Source organism: Prunus dulcis, chromosome 3 (assembly GCF_902201215.1).
Source record: "Prunus dulcis chromosome 3, ALMONDv2, whole genome shotgun sequence".
NCBI lineage: Eukaryota > Viridiplantae > Streptophyta > Magnoliopsida > Rosales > Rosaceae > Prunus > Prunus dulcis.
The window spans coordinates 5,161,711-5,184,779 of record NC_047652.1 but is presented as its reverse complement, the minus strand read 5'-3'; the positions used below and the strand labels follow the sequence as shown (position 1 = coordinate 5,184,779).

The 23,069-nt window shown below is 40.3% G+C and overlaps 3 protein-coding genes across 6 annotated transcripts in view; 1 reads left to right on the top strand and 2 right to left on the bottom strand.

The window, feature by feature from the left end:
- Positions 1–436: 436 nt before the first annotated feature.
- Positions 437–3,574, bottom strand: LOC117622785 (nuclear pore complex protein NUP50A-like). The gene is made up of 2 exons (XM_034353559.1): positions 3,267–3,574; positions 437–2,139 (listed from the first exon to the last, which is right to left on the bottom strand). Exon 2 carries the CDS (start codon positions 2,073–2,075, stop codon positions 828–830), a length of 1,248 nt encoding a protein of 415 aa, XP_034209450.1. The 5' UTR covers positions 2,076–2,139; positions 3,267–3,574; the 3' UTR covers positions 437–827.
- A 756-nt stretch (positions 3,575–4,330) lies between these two features.
- LOC117623558 (coatomer subunit beta'-2-like) lies at positions 4,331–16,535 on the bottom strand. Of its 4 annotated transcripts, none has more exons than XR_004585149.1 (26): positions 16,390–16,535; positions 15,974–15,994; positions 15,799–15,860; positions 15,169–15,223; positions 14,120–14,156; positions 13,672–13,997; positions 13,449–13,580; positions 13,204–13,352; positions 12,938–13,006; positions 12,442–12,592; positions 12,289–12,354; positions 11,754–11,942; positions 11,227–11,367; positions 11,071–11,145; positions 10,800–10,976; positions 10,604–10,695; positions 10,390–10,506; positions 8,769–8,883; positions 8,576–8,647; positions 8,235–8,431; positions 8,056–8,149; positions 7,255–7,361; positions 6,888–7,017; positions 6,283–6,524; positions 5,330–5,394; positions 4,331–4,703 (listed from the first exon to the last, which is right to left on the bottom strand). XR_004585149.1 is itself a non-coding variant. In XM_034354580.1 (26 exons), exons 1-25 carry the CDS (start codon positions 16,390–16,392, stop codon positions 5,375–5,377), a joined length of 2,763 nt encoding a protein of 920 aa, XP_034210471.1. In that variant the 5' UTR covers positions 16,393–16,535; the 3' UTR covers positions 4,331–4,703; positions 5,330–5,374. The 4 variants fall into 4 exon arrangements, 2 of the variants coding, with proteins under 2 accessions (XP_034210471.1, XP_034210472.1); XR_004585150.1 differs by having other exon boundaries at positions 6,317–6,524; XM_034354580.1 differs by having other exon boundaries at positions 6,359–6,524.
- A 6,374-nt stretch (positions 16,536–22,909) lies between these two features.
- Positions 22,910–23,069, top strand: part of LOC117621071 — a 2,967-nt gene continuing 2,807 nt past the window's right edge. The window contains exon 1 of the mRNA XM_034351346.1: positions 22,910–22,987. Within this exon, the coding sequence (XP_034207237.1) occupies positions 22,910–22,987 (78 nt within the window). The remainder of the gene's footprint in view (positions 22,988–23,069) is intronic.

The window sequence follows — 23,069 nt, the reverse complement described above, 5'->3', positions numbered from 1 at the left end:
AAGGCTACTATTTCTTGTTGTTCTATGTACGCTACTTTTGATTTTATGAATAAATTCCATTTCTAAAAAATAATAATAATAAACACTCACACACACACATATGCCATTTCAAATGTTAAAATCTATCCACCCAAAAAAAATTAGAACCAATTAATCTTAGTTAAATAGTAATATTTTTCTCCAAGGTCTTAGAAGACGTCTCAAATAAAAATTCTTAATTCCTCGTTAAAATAGAATTAAACATATGACCTATGAAAATAGTCTTCAGACGAAGAAGAAAATTACAACAATATAGGGTGCTTTTCAGTTAATATTTTGGCCACATTCAAGAAAACAACCTATTTCATTTGCCTGTAAAGAGGAAAAAGTGAGTCATGATGGCTCTGACCCAGAAAAAAAAAAAAAAAAAAAAAAAAAAAAAAAAAAAATAACAAAATTAACTGGGCTAACTTCCCAGAGAGGCAAGTAGTTCATATTAATGATTAATCTAACCATGAAATTTTTTAATATCCGACTGACCCAGCAGTTTTGACACATATCGCATATCACGGGACCAACTATAAAACTGTGTCAAGCATTCAACATCCCAGACAGCTTAACGCAGTTTGACTGAACCTAGGATTTGATCCAGAATGAGTTTTCAAAGACTAGGCTGAAATTAAACTACAACAACATGGACAGGACTCTATAACTCTGCTACAAAAGGGCTTAGGGGCTGCCGGACTCTGAAACGACTTTGTTTTCTTCTCAAAAAGGTAAAGGACAGCAACTGGAACAAACTTACGACAGGAAATAGAACTTGCTGAGCATCGGCATGAGCCACCATTTCAATCATCAGAAGCCTTGGGAGAATTTTCAGGAGTCTTCATAGCCGTAGATGCCTTACCTTTATCTTTATGTGCTGTAACAGCAGTGCGAAATTCCTCAACTATAGAACCATCCTTGAATTTCAAAGCAAAGGTGGAAAGCCCATCCTTCTTTTCATCGATACTGTTCATGCAGGCAAATGTTACACCTTTCTTCTCCATATTTGTCAGCTTCATGTCTGGGTACAGACTAGCATTCAGAATTACCTTTCTAATTCCCTTGAGTCTCATAACAAGTCTCGCCTTTTCAGTCCCAGATTCAGATACATTGACTTTCAGATCTCCCTTACCACGCTCTTTCCAGCCTCCATCAATAAATTCAAATAACGCAGCATCAGCATTGAAAACCGCTTTCTCATTTTCTTCTCCAGTCTCAACCGGAACCTCTTGCATTGGTGGGAAACCACCACCATCACTCTTAGGTACAACTGGAGCCCCTGATGTGCCAAATTTTGAAGAATTTCCATTATTCGAGAGACCAAGACCAGAAGGCTGATCATTATTTGATCCAAAGAGAGAACCAGAGCCAGTACCCAATGTGGAACCATCCTTTGAAATAAGCCCAAAGGAAAAGGTAGAAGTGGAAAACCCAGTTCCAGAAAGATTTGTGAAGGCATTTTGACTACTCGAAAGCTGTTGGAATGAGCTCAAAGAAGTACCTTCCGGACTTGGATCTACATTTTCGTTTTTGTTATCTTTATTATCTTCATTTTCAGTCTTCTCCTCATTTTCAGTCTCACCCTCGTTTGTCTTATTTTCTCCCACAGCTGGTTCATGTACAACCTCAGGTTCCGTTGCTTCACTTGAAACTTCAGTGTTCTCCTTCACAACATTCTCCTTATCAGCAGCTGATTCAGCACCAACCTGCTCAACCTTGCTTTCTGACTGCTTATTCTCCTCATCTGAAACCCTTATCTCACTGGCAGGTTGTGCAGCAGCTGTAACTTCAGCAGGGACTGCGCTTCCTTCTGTTGGAGGAACCAACTGTATACCAGCAAAAGGATTGGAAGTAGGACCAGATGCTGGCTGCTGGCGGCGAACCTTAACAATTCTTCGGGTTGCCAGCACCTCCTCACTGGCCCTCTTGAAAGTTCCAGTCTCTTGTTCAAGAGCATCTTCTTCGTCATCAAGGCCTGGGTTATCCCGAGAGAGTTCCCTTCCAGCAGCTCGCTTCTTAGAAGGTGGAAGGGCATTTTCCGAATCCGCCATTGAAAAATGAACCGAGAGAATTAAATTAAAGAATCAGTCCCTCAACTGTTTGGAAAGCCAATATCTGCAAATCATTCAAAAATTATACTTTTTTGCAGAGCCAAGATAATCAGACAAACAAGGATGTTAAACTCATAGATTATTATTACTACCAAATGCAGAGAAAACTTAATAGGCAAATCCATGTGAGGGATAAACAGCACTGATTAACACAACCACGAGTTGCAGTACACCAAGTCTAATCAAAGAACCCTTAACATAATAAATAATCTTAAATATGAACTATTAATGAAAAAGTCCGCAACTGTCTATCTCTGTCAGTCAGAAGAGATCTTCAAAAAATTCAACAGACCAGAAAATACAGGAAAAAAAAGGGGCACCAACTTACGTGTGACAAAGGTAAGGAAAGTTACATTCCATATCACCTAAAAAGTAGACCAAATTTGTCTTACAAAACATCAGAACCTTGATTCCACCCATAATGGACTATACAAAATGTGACAAGTTTTTCCATAAATTTAACTAAAAATATTACAATTAAGTAAGTACAAAACAATGCATTTTTCTTATCCACTATTGTTCATCACATGCATAGACACAGAACAGAAAAAGCAAATTGAAAGTTAATAAGTACACCAGAAAACATAAGAAAATACAGTACTTAACTGCTAGGAGAAGTCAAGGGTAGAACTAATAACAAGAATCTACACTGCTTAAATGAAAAATTATTGGGGTCGTTCTAAAAATAAAATAATAAATAAATAAAAGAGTTTGTTGAAAACCCTAAGTTCAATAGCACCAATTGAGTGTGTTTCAGAATACCATGAACAACGATTGAAACTTCTTTTTTATTTTCCGCCAGATTTTCTAATCTTTCACTAACTTCCTCAGGCACCAAAGGAGGGTTAACAGCTAAAACCCTACTTTCCCAGCAAATTCCGAAAAACTTAACGAACTGGGTCATCATGATTCAAAGAAAAAACTATTCAACCAAATCAAGAAAAGCACAAGCAACCTAAAAAAAAAAAAACCCAGAAAAAGATAAACAAGTTGCATAACCCACCAAAAAAATTAAAATTGAACCAAATATCATGAAAATATTAAACTATATAAGAAGCCCAAGATATTATTCAGTGACTGAGTTTCAAATAAAAAATAGAAACGAGAAATGGAGAATGGGCTTGGACTTACCGACAAGCAAAGAGGCGCACGCGGCAGCAGAAGCAGAACCTAGAGAGAGATCCAGAAATTAATGGCTGGTTTTTTGAAATTGTGCTCTTTTGGGTTTTGGGTTGCTTATGTAGAATGTAATTGAGAGATTGATTGGGAAAGATTTGGATATGGAAGAGTTTAAGGGTTTCTTCCCCTTTTTGATTGAGCTATGAAGGGGTTTTAATGGTGTGCGTACAGATACTAAAATGAAGAAACTATTTCTCACATATGGATTTATAGGATTTACATGTAATTTAGGTCATTTTGTGACAGGTGGCGTTTAGGGTCGGAAAACCCATTGAAATTGGGCTTCCGGAAAATTCTGGCCCGGAATCAGCATGTCAAGTCAATGAAGCTCTAAAATTTATCCTCCTTGCTCTCTCTCTCTTTTTTTTTTTCCCCCTTAAATTGAAAATTCCCAAAATTTGCAAACTATTAACTTCTGTTTACAAAGTGGTCTAATAATGTGGCGTTCCTAGTATGACCCTATACGAAAACTTTCGAACGCCAAATTTCTTTTTCCTCTCACGTATAGGTCGGACCTAAGTTATTTGTAAAAATCTTAGGAGTTATCTAATTTGGTAGCTACATCGCAATGATAAGCCTATTATGAGGGAGGTGAAGAAGTTATTTTAAATTCCTAATAATAATCATCGCAGATGAAAAACCAAATTGTTATTTCAAATTTACCTAATTTAGAATAATTCATGCACTGATTTTTTATTTTATTTGGAAGAGCTTTGATATATTTATTTATTTATTTATTTTTAAAGTGAACCTTTGGGGACCAAGATGCTACAATCACCGACAATTTTTAAAAAAAGTGAGCTGTAAAGATTAAAATGCTGGTAAAAAGTTCAGTTGCACCTTTCAAATTAATGGGCTCCACGTGCATGAAATTTAAACACGATTAAGGGGAAAAAAAAAAAAATCAAATATCTTTCTGTTCTTTCTTTTTTTTCTTTTTTTTTTTCCTTCTTCCTCATGGGATTATTATGGCAACAAAAAGGTAGGTAAGCTAACCAACGTTGCGGCAAAGTTGGTGTAATGCTAAAAATGTATATACTCTTTATGAATAATACACGTTTACAATCAGTCACATAAAAGAATTCAATTCCCAAAACACACAAAGAGTCAAGGGGAACCAAATATCTAAAATTTGATGAATGGAAAAGGGGTTGGACCTTATCCCTAGCTCAATTCTTTCTACATTCACAATGGCACAAGAAAATTGTATGATGGGAAGATGGCCTCAAAGAATATGTTAAAAGCTGCAATTGAAAGAGCAAACTAACTAAAGCTACCAAACTATATGTTGTGCCCTGACAAACTATAACTTGGTTACAAGCCACACCACCGGGTATCAGAGACAACCGATCCATTACATCACCTCTTTGCCAGCCTCTTGCAGGAGACCTGTCAGCGGGGAAAAAAAAAACGAAAAAGCCAATGGGAAACAGAAAAAGAGACCATCAAAATGACTGGGTATTGACTAGCACCAGTACAATTATTGCTGAACATAACAGCTTTGTCGTATGAATACAGAGTTGCTTGGAATTCGGTCAGCCTTAAGAACTGTTTGCTTAAAGCAATTATATCATGACAGACGATAACATTTATATACCAAATGGAACTGTTTTATTCTTACCCATCAGAAATTAAAACGGGTAGGGCACACAGGACATAAGACCATAAGAATGGTTTAGATGAATTATTTGTAGTACCAGATCTGACGTTATTTTAGTGTCAATTGTTGTAACACGTATTTGCCATGTACAATTTAAAACAATCTTTCAGACACTTTTTTTCTTAATTAATGACAGTGATGAATTAATCCCCCCTCCTACAAAATAGCACTTTTATGTTCACTTTGGAACAGAAAAGTGCAGGGTGTCTGGCTTCTTAAATGCAAAAATGTGAGATTCAGTCTGTGTTATATGCCCGACCAAGCCTATTCATAGAGTGAGTTCATCTAGCAGAGAATTGAAAACTATGATTATACACCATCTGATTGCATGTTCCATTAATGAAGCTTTTCTTACCTCTGTAAAGGATCCATACAGCTGGACCAGCAGTCTTCATCAGACCTAGTGACGTGGTGTAAGCACTGCAAACAGTAAAAGATGAAAGGATTAGGATGCCAAAAAAACAATCTAACTAGAGAACTAAGCAAACACAAGCAAAGAAACAAATGCCTTTGTTCCCACTATTAAACTCCTCAGAACATACAACAGCTAATAGAGAGACCAAAAATCCTCATATGGTTCTACCAGATTGCAAAAAGCAAAACCACCAAGTTTCAGCATATACAAGTTAATTATCAGAAAGGATGAGAAAAGAATGTTTCGAAGAAAGCCAATACTGCAATCAAACAAGCAGAAAGCCAATACTGCAATCAAACAAGCAGAAAGCCAATACAGCAATCAAACAAGCAGAAAGCCAAAACAGCAATAGAAAACAACTAAGCTACACAGAAGCATATGACCCAAAAAAAAGGCTCCACAAAATCCAATTTGTCTCTTGGTTTAAGTAGTAGATCACAGTTGTGCCTACTGCTTATTGGGGAGTTTTTGATCTCTATACAACTCAGATGTTAGATTCTTTTCCTAGTCTTTCTCTTTGTATTTCCCCAAACACAAAGGACAGACACTTCTTTTTCGTTAAGTTTATCTTACTTAAGAACAAAAAAAACCTTAATGGCACCGCTTGCAATCAAATATTCAAAACTCGGTTGCAGTTATTCCACAGGGAATAACTAATTGCAACAATAACCATAACTAGAAAAATAAACACAGCTCACTGATATAATGCTGAGGCATTTCCCATATATGGAACACCCATTCGTCAGCATTAGCAGTAGATATTGTATGCACAATATTGATTAAAATTATTTAAAATCTCCAATAGATGTTAGTAGAGAAAGTGTTATAAGTAGTGAAATCAGAAAGTTGTCAGAATGGGAGTCAGAGATGGCACTTTAGAATCAATTAATCACCAGAGACAAAATTGGATTTTCACACTGGCCCAACCAATAGCTTTTTAGGCTGACGAGGTTCCTTCATTATTCGTACCCCACTCTTCGTCAGCCTCGTTACCATTAATGAGTACAGCACCATCCGTAGAATCAGCATCCACCACAACAGCCTCCTCCTGGCTCCCTTCTTCTCCATACTGTTCCTCGGCAGTCTGTTCCTCGGCAGTTTGTTCCCCGTTCTGTTCACCGTTCTGTTCAGAAACCTATAGATGGAACAGATCAAAAGGGCAAATGAAGCACAAGTGTTTAAAACCCAATTCATAAAATAAAAGCAAAGAGAGAGTTAACAATAATATGGTTTCACTTTACATCAATAAAAACAATATCAGCTTCACAAATACATGTAGAAGTTAGAAGACCTGACTTTGTATCAATCATACAGAACAAACATTAAACGAGGTTAACAAAAAGTAGTCAAACGTGTTGACTGCATAAAAGAGACAATATCCATTAGAAGACAGGCAGGAAATCTGCATATCTTATCATGCAAATATCAACCAGCCAAAACAAATTGTTCACGGGAAAGAAAACCTCCAACTAAAATAAAGTTGGCATCCATTGTATACCTCATGATTTGCTTCCCCATTTTCAAGAGGTTCCTCCTCATCCACTTGCAGGTTCCGGAAAGCCTCCACAAGGGTGATGTGTGCTTTATCAACATGGTTTAAATACTCCTCTGCAGGAGGATAAACACCCCTAAAAAAAATCAAAAGAGAACAGTTAATAAAAAGCCATACAAAGTCGATATAATAAACCATGACTAAGAGCAACTAACATCCTGAGGGAAAAGTTGTTAAGCCAAAAGAGAACATTTGATAGGAAGATCTCGAGAAACTTGTGCCAAGTCAAATGATAGTAGTTTACAGCTTGCAAGAACACATTCAACACATGTACACACACACACACACAAACACACACAATGTGCAGAGGTACCTTGTCTCTGCAGCTCTAGATTCAACAGAAAGAGCAACTTGCCAATCGTCAAACAAATTAGGATACTCTTCAGGATCAGCCAAAGACTCAGCAGCTTTTGGATTAACCTGCAGGTAAACATTGAATCACAATAAAAGCTCCTACATTACTAGGAAAGGATAAATAAGTGCACGCACATATATGCACCCAATGCTTTTGCATATGTAAATAATTGCACTATGCATCTGTGCATGCATGTTTTCCTCTCCGTATGTGTTGTATCTTCTAAGAAGAGTAGCAAAAGTCTATCTTCCCAGAAGTGTTAGTTTTCTCAAAGGTTTGCGATAAGACTTTCACAAGCTGAGTGAGCAGCAACGCAATGTATTATTCTTAAGCATAACAGCACAACTATATGAAGTTTCTAGAGATATGAGTTCTAAAATGAGTCAAGAGAACTTTTCTTTAACTTTGAAAAGTAAAATTGCCACCTGAAATTTCCTACAAAAAATATACACATAAAAGAGATTGTTGCCCATATATTTTCAATAGAAATGTTCAAAATTCTAAATAAATAAATATAAAAAACCCCAGTTGTATGCCACTGTGACTATGATAAGTGATATCTCTAACAGATAATATGAGACTGCCACATGGACAACCAGCCCATTATAACTATTGTAACTGACAAAACAATGCTATGAGTTTTCTATGCAAAGTTGTCATTTCTAAATTTCTTACATCAAATTAAGCCAAATAAGAAATTCAGGCATGAGATCGGAGTGTCTAAAATGAGACATGCACAGAAATGTCCTAAAATGTCACCTTGCTCAGGTCTTTTCTCCAAATAGCTACTATCTCTGAGACCTTGCCTGGAAGATAAGATCGAGCCATCAAAGCAGCTTCAGGTATCCGGTTGCTGCAAAGAGGATGCTCCATTAATCATTAATTTTAAAAAGCATGAGTCGTGTAGTCATACTTCAATGAAACAAATAGGGAATTACCTTGCAACCAGCAACTCAAGGCACTCTTCCAATCGACCCAACATGAACAAACAAAGGAATGCAACATTGTTCTTCCCTTGTTCTTTAGCAAGGGTTGCGAGTTTTGCTATTCCTTCAGCATCCCCAAGAGAAGAATAGAGCAGTAATAAACCACTCAGGTCCATGGCATGCTTCAAACATTCCTCGGCCATGTCTAACTGCAACAATGTAATAAAGACGAAGAGATTAAATCAATTCGATGGTTAAAAATACCAGGGGAAATATCAACAGGACGATAAATGTGGTTGTCGGTAAGGATTCAATATGTGTATCAAGTGAGTGAGAATAAATAAACAATATACCTTTCCAGTAGACATAGCTAATTCACCTAACTGCTTCCATTTAGACTCACTTTGCACCTCTGTGGCAATTTCCTGCAAGAAACAACGTGAATGAACACTTGGGAAATAACCACATCATTTATTATAAGACTACAAAATATATAAATCCTCAAGTAAACAGAACCTCCCAAGCTAGTTGTCTCCTTGGACTTACCTTTGCAATTTCTAATCTACCAAGCTGTATGGCTAGCTCAAATCTGTAATCAGGATCTGTGGCCACTTCAAGTGCTTCCTCTATCATACCCCGTGATTCCAAGAAACGAGCCACGCTACAAGTACAGAAAATTATCCATTAGGATATAAGCAATCATTCACTTATCAAACATTACTTTTCAATTTATGACCAATGAAAAACAGAATGGAATACAATATTCAACTTAAAAGAGAAATGTCATATAATATGGGGTTTTAATGTTCAATGGTCCGTGAACTTTGACCCGATTCACAATTTCCAAAATCGTTCCCGTGGTCCTTCAACTTTAGTTTTGTTAGGACAAATGGTGCTGCCGTCAGTTTAACTTTTTCTGTTAAATTTGAGCATGTGCATGGCACATGGTGTACTGTTGAGGGTCAAAATCGGAAATTGATTCACTCTGGGAGAAAAACCTCCCTGTCACAGGGGTTCCACAGTCAGCATCCCACATCAGATCTGAGGAATCTGTTTCGTTTTTTTTTTTCCTTCAAATTTTATTATGTATTGGGGGATTTTGGAAAATTTAGAAATAGTGTGGCTGAGAGAGACACTGTTGGGTTCAGGATCTGTCGAGTGCGGTTTGGGGGAGAAAACTTTCCGGTGTCACTCTCTCTCCTAAAGATCTGAGGAATCTCTCTCCTAAAGATCTGAGGAATCTCTCTCCATAATGAGCCATTCCATTATCACTTTTTCATCTTCAATTTAAATATATTAGGGAAAGAAAGGGGAGAAATCAATAGGTGATGAAGGAGTGACTGAAGAGAGAGTAACGGAGTTGCATATTTTTTACGAACTGAAAAACAAGAATGGAAGAGAGGGATGGATGCTGGAGAGAGAAGAGAAAGAAAATGGGTGCAGAAATTAAAAATAATACAAAAATACCATTTTGCCCCTGCATTTAACATAAAAGATAACAAAATTGATGGCAGGACCATTTGTCCTAACGAAAGTGAGGTTGAAGGACCACGGGAACGATTTTGAAAATTGAGGAACCAAAATGCAAATCAGGTCAAAGTTAAGGGACCATTAGACCTAAAACCCTTATAATATGTTAAGATCCCCAATTTGAAATGAGACTTTTGCATTGAAATTTGAAACTAAATAAATAAAAATTCAACGGAAGTATATTGAAGTCCAATATAATCAGCATAGGGAAAGAAACAGTACAGATATGGTAAATTTGTCTATAAAGACCTTTTCCAAAGATCAGCAAAGCATATTACTATTAAATTCAATAGCAGCAGGTGGAGGGCAAATTTGTGGTATCAGAAGCACCAAGTGACAATTTAGAAACCTTAAATTAAAATTATACAACTGTAAAGAATTTAATAAAGAAATTATTTCCATATGCTTCTAGGTGACCTGTTTTGTAAAATTCTTTATGCTCCTAGGGAAATAATTTCTCGTCAGTGTGTCGACTCACTTTCCCCCGTGTCCTATTTTCAAATTTACATGGTGAGTGGGAAGACAAGGTGGGTGGGGAAATAGGACACGGGGGTGGAAATAGCCAGATATACCATATTACACCAGAAATAAAGGGCAATTTGATCTCATTATGCCAAATTCAGAAACTAATAGGTACCTGTTATGATGCTCTTTAGGAATTGAAGGTAAAACTTCATTCGCCCTTTCAAGGTCTCCACGCATCACAAGAGTCTTATATTCGATCAAACTCAGAAGTAGTGTGTACCCTATTACACTGCAAATGTAAAATTAAAACAAAGACACATATAAGTTGCTAAATGATGAAGATAACCGTCATGACTTCCAATAACACAAACCAAAAGTAAACTTACTTGAACTCCTTGTCTATCAGATACACCCGACTTTGATTGGCAAGATAACCCAACAAGTACATTGGTCGGTCTAAATGGAACATTGTGGTTACCTAAAATAAGAGTCAAAATTTATTCACCTTGGTGCAAATATTAAATCTTTGCGACTCCATGAGGATATAAATGACGCAGACCCACAATGAACAGTACACAATACCTCGCCACCAACACAGTAATTAAGCCTCCAGGCGGAGTTGTTGTAAATGAAACAATCCCCAACCCATAAACCAGTCCTGATACGTTCATTCATTTCATGAAGAAGCTCAAATGCATCTTCAACACCTTGTTCATCTACAGGTCTTCCACTATCTAAATAAGAAGAGACTATGTCCCGCTGCACCATTATCATATGAAATCACATAAAGATGAATGATGAGAGCTTAAGAAACAATGGGGGAAAGAAGAATCCAACTAGTGAAGATGCTTACATTGTACTTCAGAATATAGAACGAGGTGTCACTGGCAATAGCCACTAAATCACCACTATCAGCCCAATAGAGATTCTGACATTTTCAAAAGAAAGTTGAATTAAAGAAAAATGAAAATAGCAATTATAAGGCTATTTGATGGAGGTGGGGACTCACTTTCACATTTACATCAATTCGCCGAATCAACCTGCATTCAGCCCAATCATAAAAACATATGAAATCATTTGAGCACATCGCCAATAAAGTTCCCCCATGAATATGTTCAGCCGAAAATGTAGGTCGAATACTCCTCTTCTCCTGAAATATGACACTTCCATTAAAATAAACTCATGTCCTCTAACAGGAAGTTTTTAACATCTAGAATCTAGTAATGGATCTAAAACCCGGAAGAACTATAACTAAGATGCTGAAATTAATGTAGCGTTAACAGTACAAAGAAATTGCAAGTGGCACAGAATTGACAGCTAGCGTTAATATATTCGAGCAGAACATTTTGATATAACAAAGACCAGAAAAAGGAAAAGAAAAAAAAAGAAGCCAACCCCAATATGTTGTCCTTTTTACAAATAAGACTAAGAAAAATGAAACCAATTTCCAGCAGGAAACTACTTTTGTTCTGTATTGGACTTTTACCATGAAGACTAAAATACTGTAGGGGTCAATAAACCAAAAAATAAACAAACCTGGAAGTTTTTGGTGAAAATCTTAATCTTAGATGTGCTCTCTCTAACAGCATATTCTCCATCAGATGACCAAGCAAATTCCAAAGCAGAACCAAATGACCGATTTCTCCAGGCCAAAGCAGTATATATAATGTACTCTCCATCTCCACAAACAACAACAAACCTCCCATTGGGATTATGCTTTAAGCTCTGTAAACAAAAATTGATCAGGAAGAAATCAGCCAATGTATGTAAAGCAGACCCACACAATTATTAAAGCGAAGTCTACATCCTATAGACATGTTTTACACCTCAATGCTTTTTTAATCTGCAAATGAATAATCCCAGAGACAAATATTAGTGGAAACAGGACCCATTTCTCTATAAAATTCTTTGGACTCCTCAAAATAATTCAATTACAGTGTCCATCCACAACTAAACACAAATCTTTCTCGTTGACTACTAAAATGTTTACTTCTCTTATAACAAGAATAAGAAATCACTTTATCTGAAGCAAATTGGAGGATAATTAAAAAGAAGAATCAAAGAGCCAGACCTGAGGGTAAAGATCACATGTACCCAACTCCTTAACGGCCAAAGGCAATCTCTCTCCATCAGTAACCTACGTAGCAAAGCAAGAGTGATGTAAACAAACAAAGAGGAAGAGGAGTTAGGCAAAGGAAACGAGTCAATCTGAATGAGGTCATACCTCAAAATCAGCTCCCACACTCTTAATGTTCACGGTTTGAATTTCATTATGCTTAGCCCAAATGATCTTTCCACTATTGTCCATACTTGCAACAGGTACTTCACGCCCAAGTTTTACCATAATGGTTCCTTCATCATACCCAATTACAACCCTGCACGAGTTGATGAGAATAAGAAAAACATCTTAGGTACAGTTTTTTTTATAGGACATCACAAATGCAGCTTTGAAACATACTCCACAACTTAACTGAATCCATTTTCCCACAAACTTGTCATGATGTCTGATTCTCAAGGAAATTAACAACCCAAGACTTAATTGTAAGGAGACAAAAGATGCACTTTTTTCATGAATGCAAGCAAATCTATATATATATATATATATATATATATATATTACTTCACAGTAAATTGACAGAGTTCAAGAAGAAGGTTACGTATTTATGAATTTAGAGAAATGCAAAGAATGTTTAAGGTGCAAAGAGAACTATAAAACTCACCGCCTTGAACTCTTCATGTATCCAATAGCCCAAACTCTTTCAAGCCCATAATTCAATGTGTTCTCAAGCCTGTAGATGCCCACACAATTATCCAAGGCCTCAATATTCGATGATTTGAAAATAGAGAAAATAATTCTAAAATATACATTTAAAAGTAAAATAAATTTCAAAAACAAAATTGTAAGAACCAAAAAAATAAAATTGAACGACTACCCAAAAGATATAACAACCTAGGACGAAGATGCAGAAAACAGCACAGTAATTACCTGTAAGTAGTTGAATGCCATATTCGAACTGTTCCATCCTCAGACCCTGTTATTATTATAGGAAGTTCAGGATGAAAACATACAGCAGAAACATTGTGTGTATGGCCGTCAAGTGTCTGGACACAACTTTTGGTTTGATAGTCCCACACCTGCTTGCACAGGATTATGCGTGAATTTTTCCAAATCACCCCAGATATATAACCAAAAAAAAAAAATTTGAAGAAAAAGGATAACTTAAGGGAGACCTTAGCAGTGTGATCATCAGAACCAGTAATTAGATAAGGCTTATCACCACCCGTAAAGTAATCAACACAATTTACTCCTTTCTGATGGGCATCCAATGTAAAATTTGGGTCTGGGGAACCTAGATTCCAAATCTGGGGAAAAACAAAAAACCAGTAGCATAGTTAGCACCATTACACAAAAAGTGTTGTATGCAAGAAATCCCCCAGAACATGCCATGTATACCTTTATGGTGCGATCAAGAGATGCACTTGCGAATGTGTTGGTATCTTTTGGATTAAATGTCACTTGCATGACATAATGGGAATGTCCTTCAAATATCTGCGTGCAAACCCAGCCCTTGTCCCAATCCCAGAGCTTGATAAGCATATCATCAGATGATGATAGCACATATGGGAGTGTTGGATGGACAGCAACACACCTAATGTAGTCTGTATGTGCCTCAAATACTTTAACTTTATCCATTGTATTGTAATTGTATACACGAATGAACATGTCATCAGCTCCAGCAACAACCCATTGCTTGCGTGCGATAAATTTGGCTGACCTAACTGCAGACCAATGACTTAGACATTAAAGCATGATAATTATCTTATTGGGGAAAATGCCAGAAAGAAATGTCTATCACGCATAAAAGAAATGCAAACAGGTAAAGTAGCATCTCATAAAATACCTGGTAACTCTGTGACCTCAAAAGACTTAGCCATGGTCTGAAACAGTAACAAGAAGATTCAAGTTATCATATGCTTACTCTAACCATTTAAAGAACCTAAAATTTCAAAGCTAGCTATAAGTTTAAGACAACTCTCAGAGGATAGCATCACATAGTTAACTGTAAGGATTCAGCAGACCGAAAGACACCCAGCCGAAGAGAAGAACAATGACAAACCCAGTCTTGTCATCACTCAGGGTTAAAAAGCTATATTAGAAAACGTTATTATTTTGTATATTTGTATTATTTATGCCAATCAAAGCATTCTATAAGTTGAACATCCACCCTACTGGGTGTCAATAAGAATTTTTCGAAATAAAATTAAAATATAAGTTATGTATAGCTTTAGAGAGAAGATTTGTCAAATGATCAACATAAGCATAAATTGACATTAGCCATCTATGCTCAATGTCTAAGAGTACATCTGATCAGAAAGAGAAAAAAAAGAATTCCATTGTACACAAATCCTGTCTTTGGACAGTCAATCAGTAAATCACTAATTGCTTCCTCGCCCTTAGTTAGGGTTTGTTTCATCTAATCAGTTAATAAATTTGTTACAAGTGAGGTCCTCTTTGTATCTAAAGTGATCAAGGCTTCAGTACAGTGGCTTAAATTTAGCAAAAAACCTCATACATTATCTTCTGGTTGTACAAGTTCCATCACTTCACTTCTAGCTCTTTCACTTTGGACCAAAAGACTTGTTTTTATCATGTTAACAAATGAAGCTAGCCATACAGTCCACAGAGTTCAATTGTCATAGTGCAACAATGCCTCACAAGATAGTTGCACATATCAGTAAATGTTAAGATCAAATTTTGCACGTAGTTAGCAATGGATCATAGTTATAACAATATAAAAAGAGTCATCATGATCATCATTCAATTACTTGATATCCAAACAGCAAAGATGGCTTTTATCAAAAGGCACCATATATTTCCCTCCATTTTCAGAAATGATTTCAGTACTACTTGGTTGTGGAAATGCTACTTGTAGTATTATATAGTTCATACCTGTGTCTGGTAGTTCCAAATACACACAGTTCCTGAATATAAACTCGCCAAAATCCTGCAGTAAAAGTGTCATTCAACAAATTAGTGATTCATCAAGCTTTCTCCATCATTTTCAGAGATACAATCTCATTGTTACTAATAATATGTGGTAAACCACAAAAAATACAGTTGCACCAAAACAACTTGGATCCTATCCTAACTAAGTGGCAAGAGAACCAAAGTGCTTTCCCTACTTCTAATGCAATTTTTTTTACTATATTTAGTCTTTTTATACAATTACCTAATAAGACAAGGCTTGAAATTTGAAAAAACAAAAAAAAGAATAAGAATCCCTATTGCAGCCATGTCACCCCATCCAATGGGTGCTGCCTCCTGCAAAATTTAGCCATATCCTTTGTCTGACACTGCTACCTCAATAACTAACCATCAATTGCGTAGCTTATCATTTCACCAAATTCTCTAGGATGCTATCCTAATTTGAGTAGCAAGCGCATTCCCAGATTAAAAGTTTACAAAGAAAAAAGAAATATGACAGACATCAGGAAGAGGAGCTGGGATGCATGGCATCTATGAACAATTTTAACGGAATACTAATAAGCAAGACTAGTGAAATGAAAGTAATGCATTTACCATGGCTCTGTTGGATGTAGATCCACAGATTTCACTCTCTCTGATCTTTGAGCAAGTTTTCTCTGAACCAGAAGTTAGAATTAGACTACTTGTCACAAAATTCAGGATATAACTATTAAGATCGAGATCTGATCCACATAGAGAAGATAAATTAAAGGAATTCAATAAAACGCACCTTGATTTCCAGTCTGAGAGGCTGTTAATACATTGAAAAAAGCAAAGAAAACCAATCAGTGCCAAATTGATACACCAAATCTTAAATTAATTTATTTACTAGGATTTCTTTTTGGATAGAGAAAGTAGATAACTGAGAATCGAAATTTGATCATATTGAACAGAAGATCTCGACGAAATTCACGTTATGCTCAGTTTGGTTGCGAAGAAAGGAAATAAAAATAAGATGGAAATTAAGAAAACATCGAATTCCAAGCAACCAAACAAAGCCTAATACATTGCAACACCCTCACTGAAATTGATGCATTTAGTCAAGCAATGAGAGATTGGCACCAAATCAAAACGGATTTGAATCAGATCTAAGATGCAGCCTAATGTGACAACGTTCAGGGAAGCCGGAAGAGATCAGAGACTCACCATTTTCGCAGAGCTCCGGCCGAGATCACAGTCAGAGAAACCCTAGCGATCCAGGTGATCCGAGCACACAGAGAGAAGAAGAAGAAGAAGAGAGGGAGGGGAGGGAGAGAGATTTTGGTCTTTTGCATATGGAGAGAGCTCTCTTTCTGTAAATACGACGAGATCAAGCAAAGCTTTGCGGTTAAGTGAGTAATTTTACGATAGTGCCATTGGTGGGGCAAAGCCGGTTCTTGGTGTCAGATCGTACAGTTTCTGATGATCTTGGGACGTGGATTGATGAACGGTGGAGATTTGTCGATTGGTAGCTCTTTTGGTGTGAAATGTGAACAATGTGATGTCATCTGTGGCGTTGACGTGGATTCCATGCTGGCACATATGGGCTCAACGTCTCGGTTGAGTTGAGATCCCGTTTAGAAAATGGGAAAATGATTAAAATTCAAAAGGCGTACGGCCCATTAGCTGCTGGACTTTTGGCCACCGGACTTCATTGAAATCGCTATAACCAACAAAGTCTAACCCAGTAAAAAAAGATATTGAATTGCATATTAGTAATCTCCGGTTTGAACCTCTAGCATAGTGTGTGTGAGAAAAATCTCCTCCTCTTTTCTAAATTTGACAACAACAAAAAAAATACCCATAAGCTACCAATACTCCAACTATGGTATTCCAAAACGCCTCTTCCTCCTTAACCCTAGGAGGCATATGAAACCAAGAGATGCACATACACATACCCTCTGTAGGTGAGGGGAAAAAACAGTTTAACTGGTGGACTGAAACGAGAAAAATTGAAGGAAAAAAAATGTCAACCTTGGCTCAAACACCAAACCAAACTCGGATTGATCAGTTCGACTCATGGTTTTTACATCATATTAGCGATTTGCACTTAACCGAACTAATTATATATTATTTTTAATACAAATGTCAAAGTATTTTTGGAGTTGTGGCATCGATGCTATAGTAGTGCAATAGAACCAACCGCACACAATTCTAGTCCATCTCATTTTATTAAATAATTAACCTAAAGCTCATTGAGTCTTAATTCCTTCTATGTGCACCATCACTAGCCGTCAACCTCTCTTCTCCATCTTCCATCTTTCTTCCTCTTTCGTCAGCCTCTCTTCTCATCAAATAATGTGTCAATGTATACGTCAATAATTTACTTATTAGTAAGGCAATAAGTCATTTTTTCTCTCTATAGTTTGCCACTTTTACCATTTTGGTCCATGTTGTTTCAATTTGATCTGTTGATGCGAAAAAGTGGTTCGGCACGTGTTTCGCCAACTCAGTGATATTCTGCCTTCGGTAAGTGTCTAACTTCAGAAGGGTAAGTACCTGCACAAGGACACGTTCGGTAAGACCTTGGGGTACCGGTGTGGTACCGGCCGAAGGCTCTCCGATGCTTTAGTAGGTACGGTTTTAGTAATATTAGCTGACAGATCAAGCGGTAGCGTACCGTTGGTTTTTTTTCTTCCTCCTTTTGAGGATAGGGGTCTTCTTATATAGGCCTTGGGAGGCGTGCACTATGCTCATATTTCCGATGTGGGACTGTAGAAGCAGATTGTGAGTATGACACGTGTCCGGTAGAGTAATGATCAAAAAGGAACCGATCGGTAGGCACCATGCCGAAGGTCATCCGTGATCAATAACGATCCTGTCCACGTGTTCGGAGGTCATAGGTCGTTTATTCCGGGTATAAACAGTAGTCCCCCAAGTTCTCTTCCGAAGGTCCTTCAGAAGGGAATTTAGTTCTCTATGGCAGTTCGAAGGTGCCCTGCCGTTTGGTGAGCTCGTTTGGGGGGAGGAGAGGATGCTTGTGTCGATCCTTTCGGGGGCCATCGTTCGGAAGAGATTGCCCTGGGACCCGAGGGGTCGTTGATGCTGAGAGGCGAGAGGGCAGAGAGACGCTTCCTCTTCCGTGCCTGGCATGCAGTCAGCGTTGCCATTCGTCGGGCGACACGTGGCTAGCGAAGCCACGCCTGACGGCGCATTTATGAGCAGTTTAGTTTTCCGAGACGTACCGTTGCAGCTCTCTCCCTATAAATAGAGATCGCTCCGGACGCAAGGCTCACTTTGCATTTGAGAGTTGACGTGAGAGCTTTGTGCGGGCGATTTCCGAAGAGAGTTAATGGTAATCCAGGCAATTCTCGGCGTAGTTTACGGTACACAGGGCGATTTCTGAAGTTTTCGATCGCCACCCAGTTCATACTGCACTATCCAAGGTAAGATACCGTTCGGTACCCCCCCAAAATACTCTCTCTTTACTTAATTGTACGTATTTTCTCGGCATAGGCTAGCCGAACGTTAAGTAGGATTTCCTTTCGGTAGTCTAGCGGCCATAGGTAGCGATGTAGGCATCGGTAGGGTAGTTTGTGGCACGGGCCTTAGCTTCCCTTCCTTTGTTTTGTAGATGTCTGATAGCGAGTCGCCGTACGGCAGTGAGCCCAACACGTTTGATGGAGAGTCATAGGACTGAGACACGACCAGCGGGGCTGTGAGCCTCGATGCCGAGGGTGGAGAAGACACCGACGTTGAGATACTCGATGAGGAGGTAAACTCCTTTCCTGCCCATGGCATCGACAAGGGGCTTATGACGGGGCAACTGCTACCCCTGACCGTGGTCTATAAAGACGGTACCCACGCCGACCTTTTTGAGCATCAGTCGGAAGCCTCCACCTCCGGTCGTGGTGAGAACGTTACCGGTCCCTCCCGACCGAGGGTGACGATCATCCATTGGGAGAAGCCCAGGATACCGGTGGGTGTGCCCAAGAAAACTCTGTTCAGGGTCGACTATCTGGAGCCCAACAAGATTACCGAAAGAGAGTTAGAGAGGATTAGGGCCGAATACCTCATCCCGGACTAGGTGAGGATGAGGATAACTGGGCCCGCCGAGTCCCTCAGCGACCCAGAGAACGGTGAAGTCGCCTTCTTCATCGATGTTCTTCTGCAAGGGGTTCGGTTGCCGTTGCAACCTGCCGTGCAGAAGATCCTTGCCCAGATCGGGTACGCTCCCGGCCAGTATAACCCCAACTTCTGGGTGGCCTTGATGGGGGTAATCGCTGCGTTCGGGATTGCCGAGGAGGGGGAGCCCTCTTACGAGCAGTTCTCGTACCTATATAGCATTACCAAGTCCAAGAGCACCGATCACGGCGGCTGGGTTCAGGCGAACTGCGTGAAGGCTTCCGAGCGGGGGCACTTCTTCAGCTCAGTGCTGACTTCTCAAAAGTCGTAGAGGAATCGACGGGTGCTACTCTCCGGCGATTGAAAGTCGCCGTCGGGAACACCTCCCCGGTTCCCGGTTCCCACGACCTTTCAAATTGTCGGTAGGCTTCTGGTATACCGATTGTTAGGTTTAGGGTCCTTCCCTTGTCTATTTACTAATCTTTCTTTCATCTGATAGGTAAACTGAAGTAACCGAGCCCCAAGCAGAGCGAGATTCGGCAGCTTGGTAGGGTGAGGCTGAGAGTACCTGCTGCCGAGCGAGTTTATCCTCAGTTCCTCTTTACCGACAACCTTGTAAGAGCCGGCCTCGTCAACCCTGTTGAGAGTAAGTGCATCCTCTCTTTCTCTTTTCTTCTTTTTGTTTTCGTGTATTATTTTTGTTTGTCGACTGACCGAATGCCTTTGACCAGTGACGGATGCCAGGAAGGTTGTTGAGGCGAAGAAAATGAACGAGTCCTCCAGGAGGCGCTTTATGATGGGCCTGGAGGGTAAGAAAAAGAAAAAGCAGCCTGAGGCATCTTCCGTTCGGCAGGCGGCGGTGGATCCCGAGGACCAGACCCTCGCGGAGCGCCTACGACAGCTGAACGCCGAGCCTGTTTCGGGGCGCGCCGCCGATGAAGTCTCTGCGCCGAGGCAACCGTATACCGAAGCCCCGCTTCCAAGGCTACAGGGAAGCGGCCGCCGCTTCCAAGCGCTGCCTCCAGTCGGAGGTTCCTAGGGCCGTCCTTGCGGTGGAGGACGAGGATGGACCTACTGAGGCCGTCACCATCTCCTGCCCCTCGAAGACGGTCCAGTTCGTCAATCACATGATCCTCGGTTCTCAAATGGAGCTGCCGGAGATCGACGAGCTGCCGAAGAAGCTTCTTCGAGAGCAGGCCGGACGCGCCTTTCGTCTTCAAGCCTCGGTAAGATGTTCTTTCTTCCTTCTTCTCTTTTCTTTGTAGCTGGGGCATCTTCCTGACCTTCTTTCTTCCATGCAGGCGTCCATGGATATGTGGCTTTGCGTCAAGCGAGCCATTACTGCTGTCGAGCGTGCGAAGAAGGACTATGAGGACGGCAGGGCCAAGGTTGCCGAGGCGGGGCAAGGCGCTTCAAGACCACGCCCACCTGCGCAAGGAGAAAGAGGCTGCCGAACGGCAGCCTGTTGCTTCGAAGGCCAAGTGGAGGAGATGAAGGGTCTCGTGGAGGCAGCGCTGGCGGCGGCGAGGAATGCCGAAGCGGCCAAAGAGGCGGTGCAAGTGGCCTTGGAGGAGTCTGAACGGGCCAAAGCAGCGGAGATCGAGGGTGCCGTTCGGTCAGCGATCCGGGGGTACCGCTCTTCTGAAGAGTTCACTGTCCTTCTGGATAAGGAAGTGGGTTCGGAGATGGCAGACCTGTTGTACCGATTTAAACGGTACAACCCTGGGCAAAAGCTGAACCTGAACTTCATCGCCGACCCTCCCCCTACCGGAAGGGATAACTAAGGAAATGATTGAGGAATACAAGGGGGAGGATGCCGCCGAGGGACCTAGTTCTGCCGAGGCTGCCGCCGGAGACGAAGCCTGAGGGCATTTTTATTTCGATTTTGTACTTGTAAATTTTGGTTTTAACTTTCATGTACTCTGAACATATTGGTGCCGAGGACATCTTTAATTCAAATGTAGGCTTTTTTTTTATCTATGGCTGTTTGAACTATCTGAACAGGTGTTTTAATTGCCCATCGTACTATCGCCGAAGGGCTCCATATCGGATTTATAACGTTAAAGGGACAATTCGAAATTGATACAAGTTCCGATGGAATCTGTAGTGTAAAAATTTCGAACATCATTTATTGCCGTAGGCTAATAAAGACGCCGTAGAACGTTAGCTTGATACTATTGGTAGCCATGGGCTAATAGAGTAATTAAAAGGGTTTCCGAAGTAATAGTGCCGAGGACTTTCTATTCATTTCTGCCGAAGGATGAATACATTCTAAGCGGTTACAACTTGGTCCTGCCGTAGGCTAGGTTAGTTCCAAGGATGACTGAGGGTCTTGCCGCTGGAGTCTCTTCGTCGGTAGGTTCATGATCGAAGGATACCGATGATCTCATAGGGTCCTTCCCAGGAAGGTCCGAGAGTTTCTTCCGTGGCATCCTTGGTTGCTAGGGATACCTTGCGCATGATCCAGTCTCCGATTCGGAATGAGCGGTGTCTGACCCTAGAGTCGTAATACCGAGAGACACGTTGTTTGTAGGCTTCATTCCGAAGGTTGGCATGTGCCCGGTGCTCTTGAAGTAGGTCGAGGCTTAGAGAAATTGCTTCTTCATTCGACTTTGGTGCGAAGTTTTCCATTCGGTAGGAAGGTTCGCCAATTTCCACAGGCACCACAGCCTCCGAACCGAAAGCCAGGAAAAAAAGGGTTTCTCCAGTGGAGGTTCGGTAAGATGTCCGAATGGCCCATAGTGCTTCGGGAAGCTTCTCCGGCCAAGCTCCTTTGGCCTTGTCCAGCTGCCGTTTCAGTAGTTTCTTGGTGATTTTGTTTATTGCTTCGACCTGACCGTTCGATTGGGGATGGGCTGGTGATGCGAAAAACAAGTTGATTTTCAGGCGGGTGCAAAATTTCCTGAAGAGTTCCGAATCGAACTGCCTGCTGTTATCGGTAATGATTGCATATGGGATACCGAACCTGCAACAAATGTGAGTCCAGACGAAATCTTCCATCTTTGCTGCCGTTATGGTTGCCAGAGGTTTAGCTTCTACCCACTTGGTAAAGTAGTCGACGGTGACCACTGCATATTTTACCTGGCCTTTACCTTGCGGCATCGGATCGATCAGGTCTAGTCCCCATTGTGCGAAAGGCCAGGGACTCACGATCGGTGTCAGGGGTTCGGCAGGGTTATGCGGTATGTTACCGAAACGCTGGCATTTATCACACCTTTTCACCAGTGAACTAGCTTCCTGATGCATGGTCGGCAAAAAGTATCCCTTCCGAAAGGCTTTATGGGTGAGTGACCGGGAACCGGAATGGTCGCCGCACACACCATTATGGATCTCCCGAAGGACGTAATCTCCTTGTTCTGCGGTAAGGCACTTGAGATATAGAGTGGTGTAGCCACGTTTGTAAAGGACATCATTGATGATGGTGTACCTTACTGATCGGTATCTAAGGTTTCGGGCCTGGACCTTGTCTTCAGGAAGGGTGCCGTTGGTTAGGTACTAGTAGATAGGAGACATCCATGTATCTTCGTGTCGTACGGTACACGTTTCGGAGGCTACCGTGCTCGGTTGGGCAAGAACCTCTACTGTGCTCGGTTGCCGAAGCCAGACGTGCCAATGCATTGGCATGGCTGTTTTCGCTTCTGGGGATCTGCTTGATCTCGTAGGCTCGGAAGCTTTGGAGCAGCTGATGGGTAGTCGAAAGGTATGCGTACATGGAGGCGTCTTTGGCCGCGAAGTTTGCCGTTACCTAGTTCACAATGAGCTAGGAGTCGCTGTGAATTCTG

Excerpts from the sequence above, each read along its gene's own strand:
- LOC117622785 (XM_034353559.1), bottom strand. The coding sequence starts at position 2,075 with ATGGCGGATTCGGAAAATGCCCTTCCACCTTCTAAGAAGCGAGCTGCT.
- LOC117623558 (XM_034354580.1), bottom strand. Across the intron at positions 13,353-13,448 it reads CTGATGATCACACTGCTAAG|GTGTGGGACTATCAAACCAA; the intron begins GTCTCCCTTAAG and ends CTGTGCAAGCAG. Across the intron at positions 7,018-7,254 it reads TCTAGAGCTGCAGAGACAAG|GGGTGTTTATCCTCCTGCAG; the intron begins GTACCTCTGCAC and ends GATTTTTTTTAG.